Below are 13681 nucleotides of genomic sequence, written 5' to 3' on the forward strand. Positions count from 1 at the left end.
TATTTAGTTTGCACTTATGATATGAATGGAAATAGTCACAACAGTGGGATATTCCCATGGTATAATAATAAAAGACTTTTGAAATTAATAATTAAGGTAGGTTTTTCACAAGTAAAATTCATTAAAAGTAAAAAAAAACACACATTATGATAAAACTGGCTTTTTATTATAACTCTCCAAGCAATATCTAACACATGAATATTCCTGCTGTTATCAACTGTGAGATGTTACTATGTGGAGCATACATGCTGTTTTCTAGCTGCACCCTAGATACTGACCAGTGATACTCCTGAGGCAATGTAGAAAGGCGCCTCTCCCTTGGTAACCTTCATGCTGTATAAAAGGGAACCTACCTTGCCTCCGTTGTTTTTTTGAAAAATTGATCCACATCATTGCTATTTTCCTAAAGCAATGGTTGCTGTCCCATGAATTTGTCTGCAATAACCTATTCTAAGCTATTATTTTAAGTTAGTTCATAGTCACTCTGCCAGTTATTACAATGTTTATTGATGAAGATTTAAATAGCATTTGCCCAAGGAAGGCATTATCCAGCAGCCAGGGATACTGGGTTAACAAAGGTAGAAAGTTCAGAAATCCTAATTAAGAATGTAGCACTTTGTAAAGGAAGATTAAAACATGGATCTTCTATTCAAGAAGAAATGCTTTAATGTGATGGGCAGAGGAAATCTGAGATTTGCCACCTTTTAGCCTAAACAGGCATGCCTCATGGATCATTCACCAGCAAAGTAATATCAAAGGATTTAGCACTATTATTTTGCCTTCTGTGGTTATACAATGAAAGAAAGAAATGAAGCTCTCCTGGAAGGCAGACCCGTCCCAGTGTTCAAAAGGCACATGAAAGAACTCTGTTAATGACAAAAAAAGCATGGGGTTTAATGGATCAATGAACCGTAATGATTTTTATTCTGTTGAAAAAATACTTGGTCTCCACTTAAAATGAGAGCAACACCAATTGAAGAACTGCAGACACAGAACCATACTCTCTTATTCCATGTGGCACCATCTTTTAGCATCCCTAATATAACTTACATTGACACAGTCCTAGAATTTTGCTATCCACCTGATTCAAGCCCAAAACAGAATGGGTATTTGGTTAGAAAAGTGTTATAACTGCTCAGCTACTCTTGCAGATGAAGTGTTATAACCTTGGTGTAAACAGAAGCATCAATTTCACGTTGTAGTTCTAATTTCTTTATTTTTTTTAAACAATACTGTACACATTTCAGTTTTGTGTTTGCTAATTGTTCACTCATATGTAACTGGCAACAATAAAGCATCACACTAACAAATTTAAAAACAGAAATTATAGCAGAGTTAGAGTTGAAATTTTGTATACAAATTGATGATCAGTTTGGAGAAAGGAGAAAGCTAATGTTATTTAGCACTTTCTGTTTGATATGTGGGAGCAAGGGACATTTATTTAACTGCTTTTAAAGATGAAATCTAAGTATAGAGCCCAAAACCTGAGAGCGCAATGAAAATAAGCCCCCAATACTTTATTTTCTGCAAATATATTTGCCCTGGATTTGGAGGGATCTGCTCCTGCTGTGCTGACTTGCTCAACAGGAGGGCAGATTGAAGAGATGGTAGAAAGATCACTGCACCTGAGTTAATGCTTAGCCAGTTTTTTTCAGATATTAAAAATAGAGGCCATAATATTACAAATCCCACTGATTGCGAATGCTGACCTCTGCATTTCTGACCTGCCCCCCCCCACCCCCCGCACTGGAACAGGACATCACAATTGCGCATGAAAATCTGTAAACCCAAGCCAAGTAGTAGATAGAACTTGCAATTATCGTATTCCATATCTGCTACCCGCTGATCGCTGATCACTGCAGCTAATTACCCAATCAGCACGCAGACTATGTACCACTACATTTCTGAGGTTAACATGTTTACAGATGTTAAAACTAATGCAGAGGGGGAAAGGAAAGGTGCTATCTGACTTTTATTTTGAAAAGTTAACCCCCTTCTCACCAAATTATTCTAATCTTTATTTTGCCTGATATTCTTTACTATGAAGGCACTCCTCCGATAAAATATCCTAACATTTAGATTCTATGTGTTTCACTTAACATTTCCTTCTTTCTCCTGTCACTCTGATTTTTAGGCCCAAGTGCTTACTGTTTGCATTTCAAGCCAATATAATATTAGACCATTCACAATGATTTCAAATTTTCTTACCATATTCTGCCATATTAACCCAATAACACATCCCTCGATGAACAGATCAGCAATATATTTTATTATACTTGTGCCCTTAGAAAGGATTTTATAGGATGCCAACTGCATAACAATACACAAGAGATCAAGTAAGGCACGGGACCTGTACAGCATTTCCACTAAGTGGGACTCCTTTTATTTCACATATTAACACTTACAATTCTTCCAGTGTTTTTTTTTTAAAATTAAAGGTTCTGTGTCTCATCTATCACACTAAAATAGTAAGTGAAGGATAGAATTAAAGCCTTCAATGTACATTTTTTGCTTCTTTTGTTTCTGTTGGTAGTTAAACAAGAAAATAGTTTCCGAATAGTTCAAACTAGTACCGTGTATTGTTCTTTTGTTTAACACTGATGAACCTGGGATTTTCAAGGGATGTATTCATTCTTAGCTGCATTTGCAAGACTTAACTATCATGTTTGAAAGGTGTTCAATTTTGGGATTTTTGCCAATGAAATAGAGGATAGTGAGTGGCTCCAGGTCTTGAGAAACACAGCAAGGAGAGGCGGAAGCTTCAGGGTTTAGGTTGTTGTACAGGCCAAGTATCTGAAATAAAGAAAACATCCTTTAGTCTGCCAAGTAATCTTTTAGAAAAAAAACAGTCATATGGCCTGTGGTCATTCTAGTAGGAAGTTTATATATGACTGAAAGAATAAATAGTCACTTGAGAAATATCTTAAACAAACACAGCCTAACTGGGAGAAAGAAAGGTACAGTTGTTGAACACTGCTCCATTGAATAGGCAAAAGAGAATTGTTTTTGTGCTTTGTAACTTAATAAAGCAACATTGCAGTAACGTTTCTTCCAAGAAAAATGTGGCATTTGATTTTTAATTGATATCCAGCCCAAACCAGATGGCCATGGTGCATTTAATATAATTCCACGGCAATGTGTAAAATGCTGCCGTAACACCAGTTTGCTCCCTTTAGGCATCTGTAAATATTTTGAATGTCTCCCAGAGATTAAACAAAACCCTGATATATCTTTTGATAGATTCTTCTCACAAGTAGATTCTCATCAAAAAAATTGCATAATGGGCTGACTGCACTTAAATGCTCTATCATTCGGTACTTCAACGTGCTCAGATCGTTTCGCAAAACCTTGGTGACACGAAAGATTTAACTTTTACCATTCTACCCAGCAATGAGCTATCATGGGATATTGCTCAATTGCCCAGAATTTATACTTATTAGCATTAAAATGATTTTATAAAAACTGGTCAGGTGGACTACTAGGGATGATATTGTGAACGTCGAGTCCTTTCATCAAAAGAATTTGGAAACCCAGAGTAACTGGCGGAAGCAGCAACCCATTTCCAAAACTGCCCACAATCTAGCCCTGCCAGGGACACAGATTGCAGCTCCCACATCCTTCCTCCTCAGCCTTTTTGTGTTTTCTCACTCAGTTAATTAGCCATATCATGGTGTAACTTGTCAGATAAATACGTAGTCCTATTTATTATAATTTACCATAAGACATTTTGATTCAATAGTATTTTATGGAACAATGATAAAATGGAACAATAGAAAATGATAAAATTCATAGCTATCAAATGGTTCCCAATTATGGAAACCTCATTAGAATCAGGCCAAGATGGCGCAGACCACAACCTTTTCTCTTATCACATTTTTCACTAGCGGATGTGCAGACATTAGCGGATAAAAGAGCATTTACATTACATAATCTATACTTGTGTACTTCTGTTGACTAATTTTCCAATGGTTTGTATTTTCTTTGAAAAAATATTTTTAAAAATGAATAACATACTGCTATTTTCCAGCATAATAAATAGATCAAACATGCAATTGACAATATTGTAAAAGACCTAAACATCAAAACTGTTTAATATAATGGTGTTAAAATGGTCATGTTGTCAAAGGTGGTATTTACCTGACTGTGTTGAGTGTCTGAACTCCAGAGGTAAGGACAGGCCCCAGCACAGAAGTTGGCATTGTAGCCCTTGGGTTCATGAATCCATTTCCACCCTAGATCTCTTCGGAAGTCAATGTACAGTGGGCGTAAACAGCAATTATCCTGTAAGTTTCTGTCCAAAGAATAAAAACTCTCAATTAAATGTCAGAAATCTGTAAAATTTTGCTCTCTTCTTTTTAATTTCTACTCTGTTTTCATGATAACAGCCAGAATTTTAAGCATACAAGAGTATGGCTAAAGCAGGATTCATTTTCCACTTGGGATGTGGGTGTGATCAAAGGTTGGCATTTGTTGCCCATCACAATCTGCCAGGAACTGATAATACTGAGTTGCTTGTAAAGCAACTTCAGAGGTGCTCTCAATTATTCAGCAGTAAATGTAAAATAAAATCAGTTTAAATACATATTTTACCTATATCTATTTAGACAAAATGGATAATTATCTACAGCTGTGGAAATTATGATATAACTATCAACCCAGTGCTTAGTTACAATTAAAAAGGGGCAAAGAAATTTGTGTTTTGCATTAACATAGAGTACAAACGAAAGGAGATGGTATCATTCCAATACAAGGTGTTGGCCGGAATCATCTTGATTACTTTAGTGTGACCTTGCTGGGTGCGTCTTGGCTCCCTTGTTTGTAACAGCTACCACATTCAGGCAGCTGATTTTCATCAATTCATTCAAGACTGCAATTGAAGTTCAGGGGTTTACCACATCTCATATTAAATGTAGCACTTTATTAACTTAGGACATTCATATTCTAAGAATCCAGGCAGATCATACACAAACTCAACTGTTAGCATAGCTACTGGAAATTGAACCACATAACATCAAGTTTTAATGTACTGTATTATGTAATCTGTTTGAAAAATAAAAAGTAATTCACATTCATGGTAAGATGCACGCATGATGAAGTCTGTGACTTTTGTTCTGAATCTTTGAATCCTGATGTACTCCCAACTCTATCTGCAGACTGGGAGTGCAGAAACATGAATTCACAGCACCTGTTATGGCCTACTCTGGAGTTAGGACATACAGCAAATATTTTCAACAGCAGCCATTTTTTCAGATTTGAATTGCAGCTTGAATTTAAAATTCAGCTCAGGACTGAAGGGTCTTGGCCCAGAACATTGACTGTTTACTATTTTTTCATAGATGCTGCCTGGCCTGCTGAGCTCCTCCAACATTTTGTGAGTGTTTCTAACTCTCCACGTAGACCTCAGATGCCTGCATATTCATGAATATGGCCTATGGTCAGTGAGAATTAACACTCCTTATGGATGTCTGGGGTGTGGGTACAAAGAAGGTACTGTTTGAAAACTATATGTAATTCAAAGGAAGCATAAGATACATAAGAACATAAGAAATAGGAGGAGTAAGCCATTTGGCCCATTGAGCCTGCTCTGTCATTCAATAAGATCATGGATGATCCGACCACGGACTCATCTCCACCTACCTGCCTTTCCCCATAACCCATAATTCCCCTACTATGCAAAAATCTATCCAAACATGTCTTAAATATATTTACTGAGGTGGCCTCCATGGCTTCTTTGGGCAGAGAATTTCACAGATTCACCACTCTCTGGGAGAAGCAGTTCCTCCTCATTTCCATCCTAAACCTACTTCTCTGAATCTTGAGGCTATGTCCCGATTGTAATTATAGAATTGTCCTGCCGTTACCTTTGATCTTTAGCATATAAAAATGTCATGTAATATTGGGTTGAGCAGACCTTTTCTTCCAAGAGTGTCTCAATATTCCTGATTGGTCAGGGCACGGAAAATTAGATTAACCATGATGAAATGGCATAGCAGATTTGATGGGCCAAATGGCCTAATGCTGCTCCTATATCTTACAGTCTAACTTGATGCCTGCTGCTCGTTTTTAGCTGAACAAAATGCTTCTATATACACTAGACTGGGTGGTGGCGCAGTGACATCAGCGCCGTACTCTGGAGCGAAGGTCCCAAGTTCGAATCCAGTCAGGCTGCTCCCGGACATGCTTTCCATCTGTGCCGGGTTGAGTGTCAAGTGTCATAACTCGGCCTCATAAAAAAAAAAATGTCGCACTGTGAGAAGGACGTGGGGGACCACTCAAAGAATCTTTCCTCCAAGACAACCACTTGAATAAAAAGGTGGTTGTCAAGGCTCTGCCAGAGCATACACAAAAAAATAAATAAACATACACTAGCTTCAGTATTTCTCCAGTGGCATTGTCACTGTGAACAACAAACTTCAAGGTGACCCAAGTGGTATCTCCCTGAGCAGGTGCCTTGTTGGAGTAGGGAACCTACCTGAACAAACCTTCTCTCAGGGATTCACTTAGCCAACACTCCCTCCAGGCCACAACATACAGATCATAACCTCTCTGAGCTCATACATCTTACCCGATTCACACACCCATCTGCCTACTTGTCTTCTAATCAAACACAGTTTGCCTTCTACATCCAACACTCTTCTGCCCGACCACTGACCCAACTACCTGAACATTGTCACCATCACTAACCATAAACGCCACATTCCTAACTTCCAATCATACCTTCTGACCACCTATCCTAACTAGAACAGTTACCCTAGCCAATAGTCTGACCTCGTCCATTATCCCATTCCTGGAGCCATTTTTGGGCCATCCAACCCTGCCCTCTAGGTTACAGATACCATCTCCAGGCAATGAAGCCATTTCCAGTCAACCAAATCCACCACAAAACCGCTACAAACACTACTGTTGCTGAACAAGTGGAATGAGAGTAGGTGAAATTGAAAGTGAAGATACAAGTTATAAAAAATGGGCTAAATGGAATTTGCCTTTTGTAGAATTCATTCTGCACAAAAAGTTATTTGCTAATAAATTGAAAATTCTGTGTGGAATTGTAGTCTTTACTTAGTATATAATATAGACACTATATTTACTGGGGAAGTCTAGGGTAGTAAGAAAAACATCAAACATTAGGACAAAGGGGTCCTACAAAATTTAATAACAGACCCTAGTTTGTCCTTTGACACCCAATGTAATACTATCTAAGTTTATTAACTGAAAGAATAATGGGAGGTGGCCAGTTTTATTTTATCTGTTTGGAGATACAGCATGGTAACAGGACCCGCCAACCCAATTGAGCCTGCACTGCCCAATTACACCAACTAGGCGGTATATCGTCGGAATGTGGAAGGAAAGCAGACCATGCGGAGGAAATGCATGCAGTCATAGGGACATTGTAAATACTCCTTGCAGACAGCAGTGGAATTTAATGGATTTTTATTGTTTTATTTAGGGATACAGCAAAGTAACAGGCCCTCTAGCCCATGAGACTGTGTCGCCCAGTTACACCTATGTCACCAATTAACCTTCTAACCTGTACGTCTTTGGAATGTGGGAGAAATCTGGAACACCCTGAGCCAACCCCCGCAGTCATGGGGAGAATGTACTAATTTGCAATAGATAACAGCAGAAATTGAATCCGGTTGCTGCACTGTGATAGTGTTACACTAACCGCTATGTCACGCAAATAAAAATAAGTATTAAAAAATGAAGGGATTTCCCCAGTGTTGCCAAGACAGTATAGTAACACAGCTCAAAATCTCCCTCCTAATAAACTAACACCAGCACAATCTGCCTTTTTCAGGGCTTAATCGTCTGACGGGAGGATTAAGATTGAAGGCATTATATCAGCAGAGCTTTCGCCAGATACCATGCACTGAATAAACAATATAAATTACTGAGGAGATCTAGAACAAATATCTTAAAGTGTGCATTCTCCAAAATGGAGAAGACTGAAAATATATTTGATATAGAGTTTCACAAAGGAAAATGAAATGAAAAGCAGAATAAACTACAGCTGGAACCACGGGCAATTGAGTTTTAGGTGAAACTTTTTTTTTCAGAGAATAGCGAGTACCTGGATCCACCTACCAGAGTAAGTGGTTGAGACAGGCACAACTGCAAAAATTAAGAGACATCTGGATAGGTACATGAAGGGATGGCTTGGATAGTTATAGACCAAATATGGGCAAGTGGAACCAGTAGGGAAGATGCTATGGCTGGCATCGACCAGTTGGGCTGAAGAGCCTGTTTCTGTGCTATATTTTCTCCATGACACTATCACTCTAAGGCCTGGCAGAGTCCTATGAAAATTAGACAATATGATTTTGTAAGGGGGTTTCTTATTTCTTTATGTCACCGCATGTTAATCAAAATGGCTTCTTTGTTTGGTAAAGTAAAAATGCTTCTTTGTTATGCTAACTGGTGAGAGAGTGCTTTCTTTTGCAGCTTGTTTGGGTTATAATTACTGATAATGAGAATTGTATTTGTTTGTTAATCAGTTGGGATAGAAGTTATTCTTTCTTGTGGATCTGCAAGCCAGTGTTGGGCGGAATTTGAGAGAGATGGTGCGAGGGAGTTAGAAGGAGAAGACACGATGTTGTAAGCTGGGCGACGGAACAGACCCTGAGTGGCGATCCCAGGCCCAGGGCTTTTGGCGATGAGAGATTCGTGTGGAGCTTCTGGTCGACCACTGTTGGCAGCGGGTCGAGGAGGTCGGAGGGGATCGAATGGTGGCAAGAAGACTTTGTTAATTGAGCTACAACAGTTGTGCACGAAGTGGTTGTACTTTGATAAGTTTGGTGCCTTCTACTTTTCCTTTTATATTGTATCTCTATTAAGTACATAGTTCCAGTATGATCTATAAAGTGTAATCACTTAATTGCATACGGTGTACTGTCTGTTATTGGGCTTGGTGGGGACGTCACACAGCGGCTACACAAGCTGATTACCCAGTTTGGCGGGACCGAAGGCTGCTCTCCCTAGATGGAGGCAAGCTGAGCGAGCCTGGGGCTTACCAGGGGGCTACAATTTATAAAACCAGAGCACTCAATGTGCTGTAGATCCTCAAGGTTCTCTGTCGCAAATGGCAAATGATGTGGGGTCAATTCCTAATTTGAAATCTCATGTTCTAAACTATTAAAGTATACACGTCACACATCAACAGGAGATATGTGAACGGAAGAATAGACTCAAAGGATCAGCATCCAATATGTGCTTGATAATTGTCTCCACAATTTGATGTTGTACCAGATTTCATGTATCTGTGATCTCCTGCAACCCGCTAAAATGGGTGCCCCATTATCCTGAAACTATGGCCAATCATTAAGCTCCAAGACTTCAGCATCAATACCTCCCTGTGCAATTGGATCCTCAATTTCCTCACTTGCAGACCCCAGTCAGTTTGGATTGGCAACAACATCTCCTCCACGATCACCATCAGGTGCACCAGAAAGCTGTGTGCTTGACCCTCTGCTCTACTCATTTTATACTCATGATTGTGAGGCTAAGCACAGCTCCAAGGCCATATTTAAGTTTGCTGATGGCACTACTGTTGTTGGCCAAATCAAAGGTGGTGACAAATCAGCATATAGGAGGGAGATTGATAATCTGGCTGAGTGGTGCTGCAACAATGACCTCTCACTCAATGTCAGCAAGACCAAGGAACTGGCCATTGACTTTAGGAGAAGGAAAGATCCATGAACCAGTCCCCATTGGGGGATTAGAGGTGGAGAGGGTCAGCAACTTAACTTTCTTGGTGTTAACATTTCAGAGAATCTGTCCCGGCCCAACATGTAAGTGCAATTATGGAGAAAGCATTTCAGTGCCTCTAATTCCTTTTTAGTTTGTGTAGATTTGTCATGACATTGAAAACTTTGACAAACTTTTATAGATGAGTGGTGGAAAGTATACTGACTGGTTGCATCATGGCCTGGTATGGAAACGCAAATGCCCTTGAATGGAAAATCTACAAATAGTAGTAGATACAGGATAAAGCCCTTCCCACCAATGAGCACATCTACATGGAGTGCTGTACAGGAATGCAGCATCCTTCATCAAGGGCCCCCACTACCCAGACCATGCTCTCTTCTCCCTGTAGATGCTGCCTGGCCTGCTGATTTCCACCAGCATTTTGTGTGTGTTGTTGTTTGAATTTCCAGCATCTGCAGATTTCCTCGTGCATGCTCTCTTCTTGTTGCTGTCATTAGGAAGAAGGTACAGAAGCCTCAGCACCCATATCACAAGGTTCAGGAACAGCCATTACCCTTCAACCATCAGGCTCTTGAATAACTTCCCCATCACTGAACTGTTAACACAACTGTCCTTGATATGTATTTTTAAATTTTTTTCATTTTAATTTTTGTTGTCTTTTGCTCATTGGTTGTTTGTCAATCCTGTTGGGTGTGATCTTTCATTGATTCTATTATGTTTTTTTGAAGTTACTGAGTCTGCCTGCAAGAAAACTGATCTCAGTTTTGCATATAGTAACATATATGTACTTTGATAATAAATTTTCCTTGAACTTAGAAAATGCACCCCACATCTCAGCCAAAGGGAAACAAGAGAACAGATGGTGTTATAATGGTATCAGAGTTGTGCTAAAGAGAATATGGATCTGTGATCAAGCAGATCACCAGAAGTGGGCTGAAAAATGGCAGATGGAATTTGATGCAGACAAGTGTGAGGTGTTGCACTTTGGTTGGACCAGCTGTGTAGGTCTGACACAGTGAACGGTGGGGCACCGAGGGGTCTGGGAATACAGGTACATAATTCATAGAAGGTAGTGTTACAGGTTGACAGGGTCATAAAGGAAACTTTTGGCACATTGGCCTTCACAAATCAATGTGTTGAGTAGAGGAGATGAGATGTTATATTGAAGTTGAAGAAGATGCCAGTAAGGCCTAATTTGGAATATTGTGTGCAGTTTTGGTCACCTACCTACAAGAAGCATGTAAATAAGGTTGAAAGAATACAGAGAAAGCTTACAAGGATGTTGCTGACTCTGGAGAACCTGAGTTTTACAGAAACTTTGAATAGGTTAAGACTTTATTCCTTAGAATATAGAAGATTGGGAGGAGATGTGTGAGGTACACAAAATTATGAGGGGCATAGATAGGGTAAACGCAAGCAGGCTTCTTCTGCTGAGGTTGGGTGGGACTACAACCAGAGGTCATGGCTTAAGGGTGAAAGGTGAAAAATTTAAGGGGAACACAAGGAGAAACTTCTTCACTCAGAGGGCAGTGAGAGTGTGAAATGATCTGCCAGCACAAGTGGTGCATGGGAGCTCGATTTTGATGCTTAAGTGAAGTTTGGATAGGTACATGGATAGCAGGGGTATGGGAAGGGCTGTGGCTCCTGTGCAGGTCGATGGGAGTGGGCAGTTTAAATGGTTTTGGGAAGGACTAGATGGGCTGAAGAGCCTGTTTCTATGCTGTACTTCTCTATGACTCATAAAAGAGTTGGGGACAAAGTGTGGTTCAGTGGTTGAGATGGAGAAAGGTGAGCTGTGGGTGCTTTGAGGTGTGGGTGATAGAGGGCACAGTATCAGTGACTAGAGAACAGAGTTTTTATTTTGTATCTAAGATGATAACTTTAATTTACCCGATGTCTGGATCATATTCATGAATGCAAAATATATCCTTATACCTTTGGAAAATAAACTTGCATGAAGGCTTAAAAGACTTAGCAACCTGTCAGATCAGATTGAGAGGACAGTGTTATCTGTCTTTTACATGTTATAAATGGTTTAAACCTTAAAGCATTTTTGTGCTAGCAAAGACACATGGAGCAAAGTACAATACATGTGCATATTACCTAAAGCAAAATGTAGCATCCAGTGCACGCTTCTTCCGTCCGCTAGATTGCTGTGACTCAAGCCTGTAGGTTGGTAATAGCATGAGGAGGAGATGTGCTGTCTTCCCAATATGGTCCTTACCCTTTTTTCCCTTATCCACGCCAGGATAATCTCCTGGGTAGTTGTCAGAAATTCCTTTAAAACAACAGCTCAAGTTAGAGAAGATATCAATGCAAGTTGGTAACTTCAGCACATCTCTAAAAGGCTTTCAAAAATACCTTCCATACACTGTATCCTAATTACTTGAAATAAATTTCACCTGTCTCTTGGATATAAATTAGACGTTACAGAATTCTGCACTCTCCAAACATTGAGCTTGATTTTAACACTGAGTGCATTCTGACTGGTTTCAGTACAGCTGAGGGAGAGAAATGAATGACTCTAGAGGTAGATGGGGATTGTCCATTTGTACAATTCACTTTTCCTCAAGCAACACCCACAAAGTGCTGGAGGAACTCATCAGGCCAGGCAGCATCGTTGGAAAAGTGTACAGTGGACGTTTTGGTCTGAGACCCTTCAGCAGGACTGGAGACAAAAAGATGAGGAGTCAGGGTTAGAAAGGAGGGGAAGAAGAAACACAAGAAATACGGTTGAAGGCAGTGCTGATGGTGGAGGAAGGGAAGCCCCTTTCTTTAAAGGAGGACACCTCCTTCATCCTGAAATGAAAAGCCTCTTACTGAGAGCACTTCTGCCACCTCCAGTGGGATCGCACTACCAAGCACGTTTCCCTCGACCCCACTTTCTGCTTTCTGCAAGGATCTTTCCCTACAGAACTCATTTGTCCTGTCGTCCCTCTCCACTGATCTCCCTCCTGGCACATATACTTGCAAGTATACACCTGCTACACCTGCCCCTACGCTTTCTCCCTCACTACCATTCAGAGCCCCAAACAGTCCTTCCAGATGAGGCGGCACTTCACCTGCCAGTCTGTTGTATTGTATCTGATGCTCCCAGTGTAGCTGCCTATATATCGGTGAGACCTGATACAGATTGGGAGACTGCTTCAACGAGCACCTACACTCTGCCAGAAAAATGAGATCTCCCAGTAGCCACCCATTTTAATTCCACTTCTCATTCCCATTCTGACATGTCCATCCATGGCTTCCCCTATGATCGCAATGACGCCACATTCAGGTTGGAGGAGCAACATCTTATATCCATCTCGGTAGCCTCTATGGCATGAATGTCGATTTGTTGAACTTCCGGTAATGCCCCCCCCCCCCCTTCTCTATTCCCCATCCCTTTTCTCCTCTCTCACCGCATCTCCTTGTCTGCCCATTGCCTCCCTCTGGTGTTCCTCCCCCTTTTCCTTTCTTCCAAGGTCCTTTGTTCTTCCCTATTAGATTCCTGCTTCTCTTTCACCAATCAACTTCCCAGCTCTCTACTTCCCTCACTGCCTCTTAAATTCACCTATCATCTTGCATTTCCTCCTACCTCCCTTCTAACTCTGAACCCTCATCTTTTTTACTCCAGTCCTGTTGAAGGGTCTTAGCCGGAGACGTTGACTGTTTACTCTTTTCAATAGATACTGCCTGACCTGCTGAGTCCCTCCAGCATTTTGTGTGTATTCCTCGGATTTCCGTCATCAGCAGATTTTCTCTTGGTTGATCAAATTCAGTCTGTTAGCGCTGTCATGTCCAGTCCAGAGGGTTTCTTGGTTGCACTGACTACCATCTACTTGCCGTCTTTAAAAGTTGAATGATTGAGATAAATGTTCTGCTGTAAGTAGGAGGGAAAGTGGGATCTCATAATCTCTCTAGGCAAGTCAATATAGAAGTGGACCCGAAATGTCGACTGTACTTCTTCCTATAGATGTTGCCTGGTCTGCTGCGT

General features: G+C 40.5%; 1 protein-coding gene across 1 annotated transcript in view; it reads right to left on the reverse strand.

Annotated features, from left to right (window-relative positions):
• Positions 1 to 1196: 1196 nt before the first annotated feature.
• Positions 1197 to 13681, reverse strand: part of tgfb2 (transforming growth factor, beta 2) — a 65436-nt gene continuing 52951 nt past the window's right edge. Inside the window, exons 5-7 of the mRNA XM_059985830.1 lie at positions 11809 to 11983; positions 4138 to 4291; positions 1197 to 2793 (exon numbers count right to left, since the gene is read on the reverse strand). Of these exons, the coding sequence (XP_059841813.1) occupies positions 2635 to 2793; positions 4138 to 4291; positions 11809 to 11983 (488 nt within the window). The 3' untranslated portion in view covers positions 1197 to 2634. The remainder of the gene's footprint in view (positions 2794 to 4137; positions 4292 to 11808; positions 11984 to 13681) is intronic.

Source organism: Hypanus sabinus, chromosome 12 (assembly GCF_030144855.1).
Source record: "Hypanus sabinus isolate sHypSab1 chromosome 12, sHypSab1.hap1, whole genome shotgun sequence".
Lineage (NCBI taxonomy): Eukaryota > Metazoa > Chordata > Chondrichthyes > Myliobatiformes > Dasyatidae > Hypanus > Hypanus sabinus.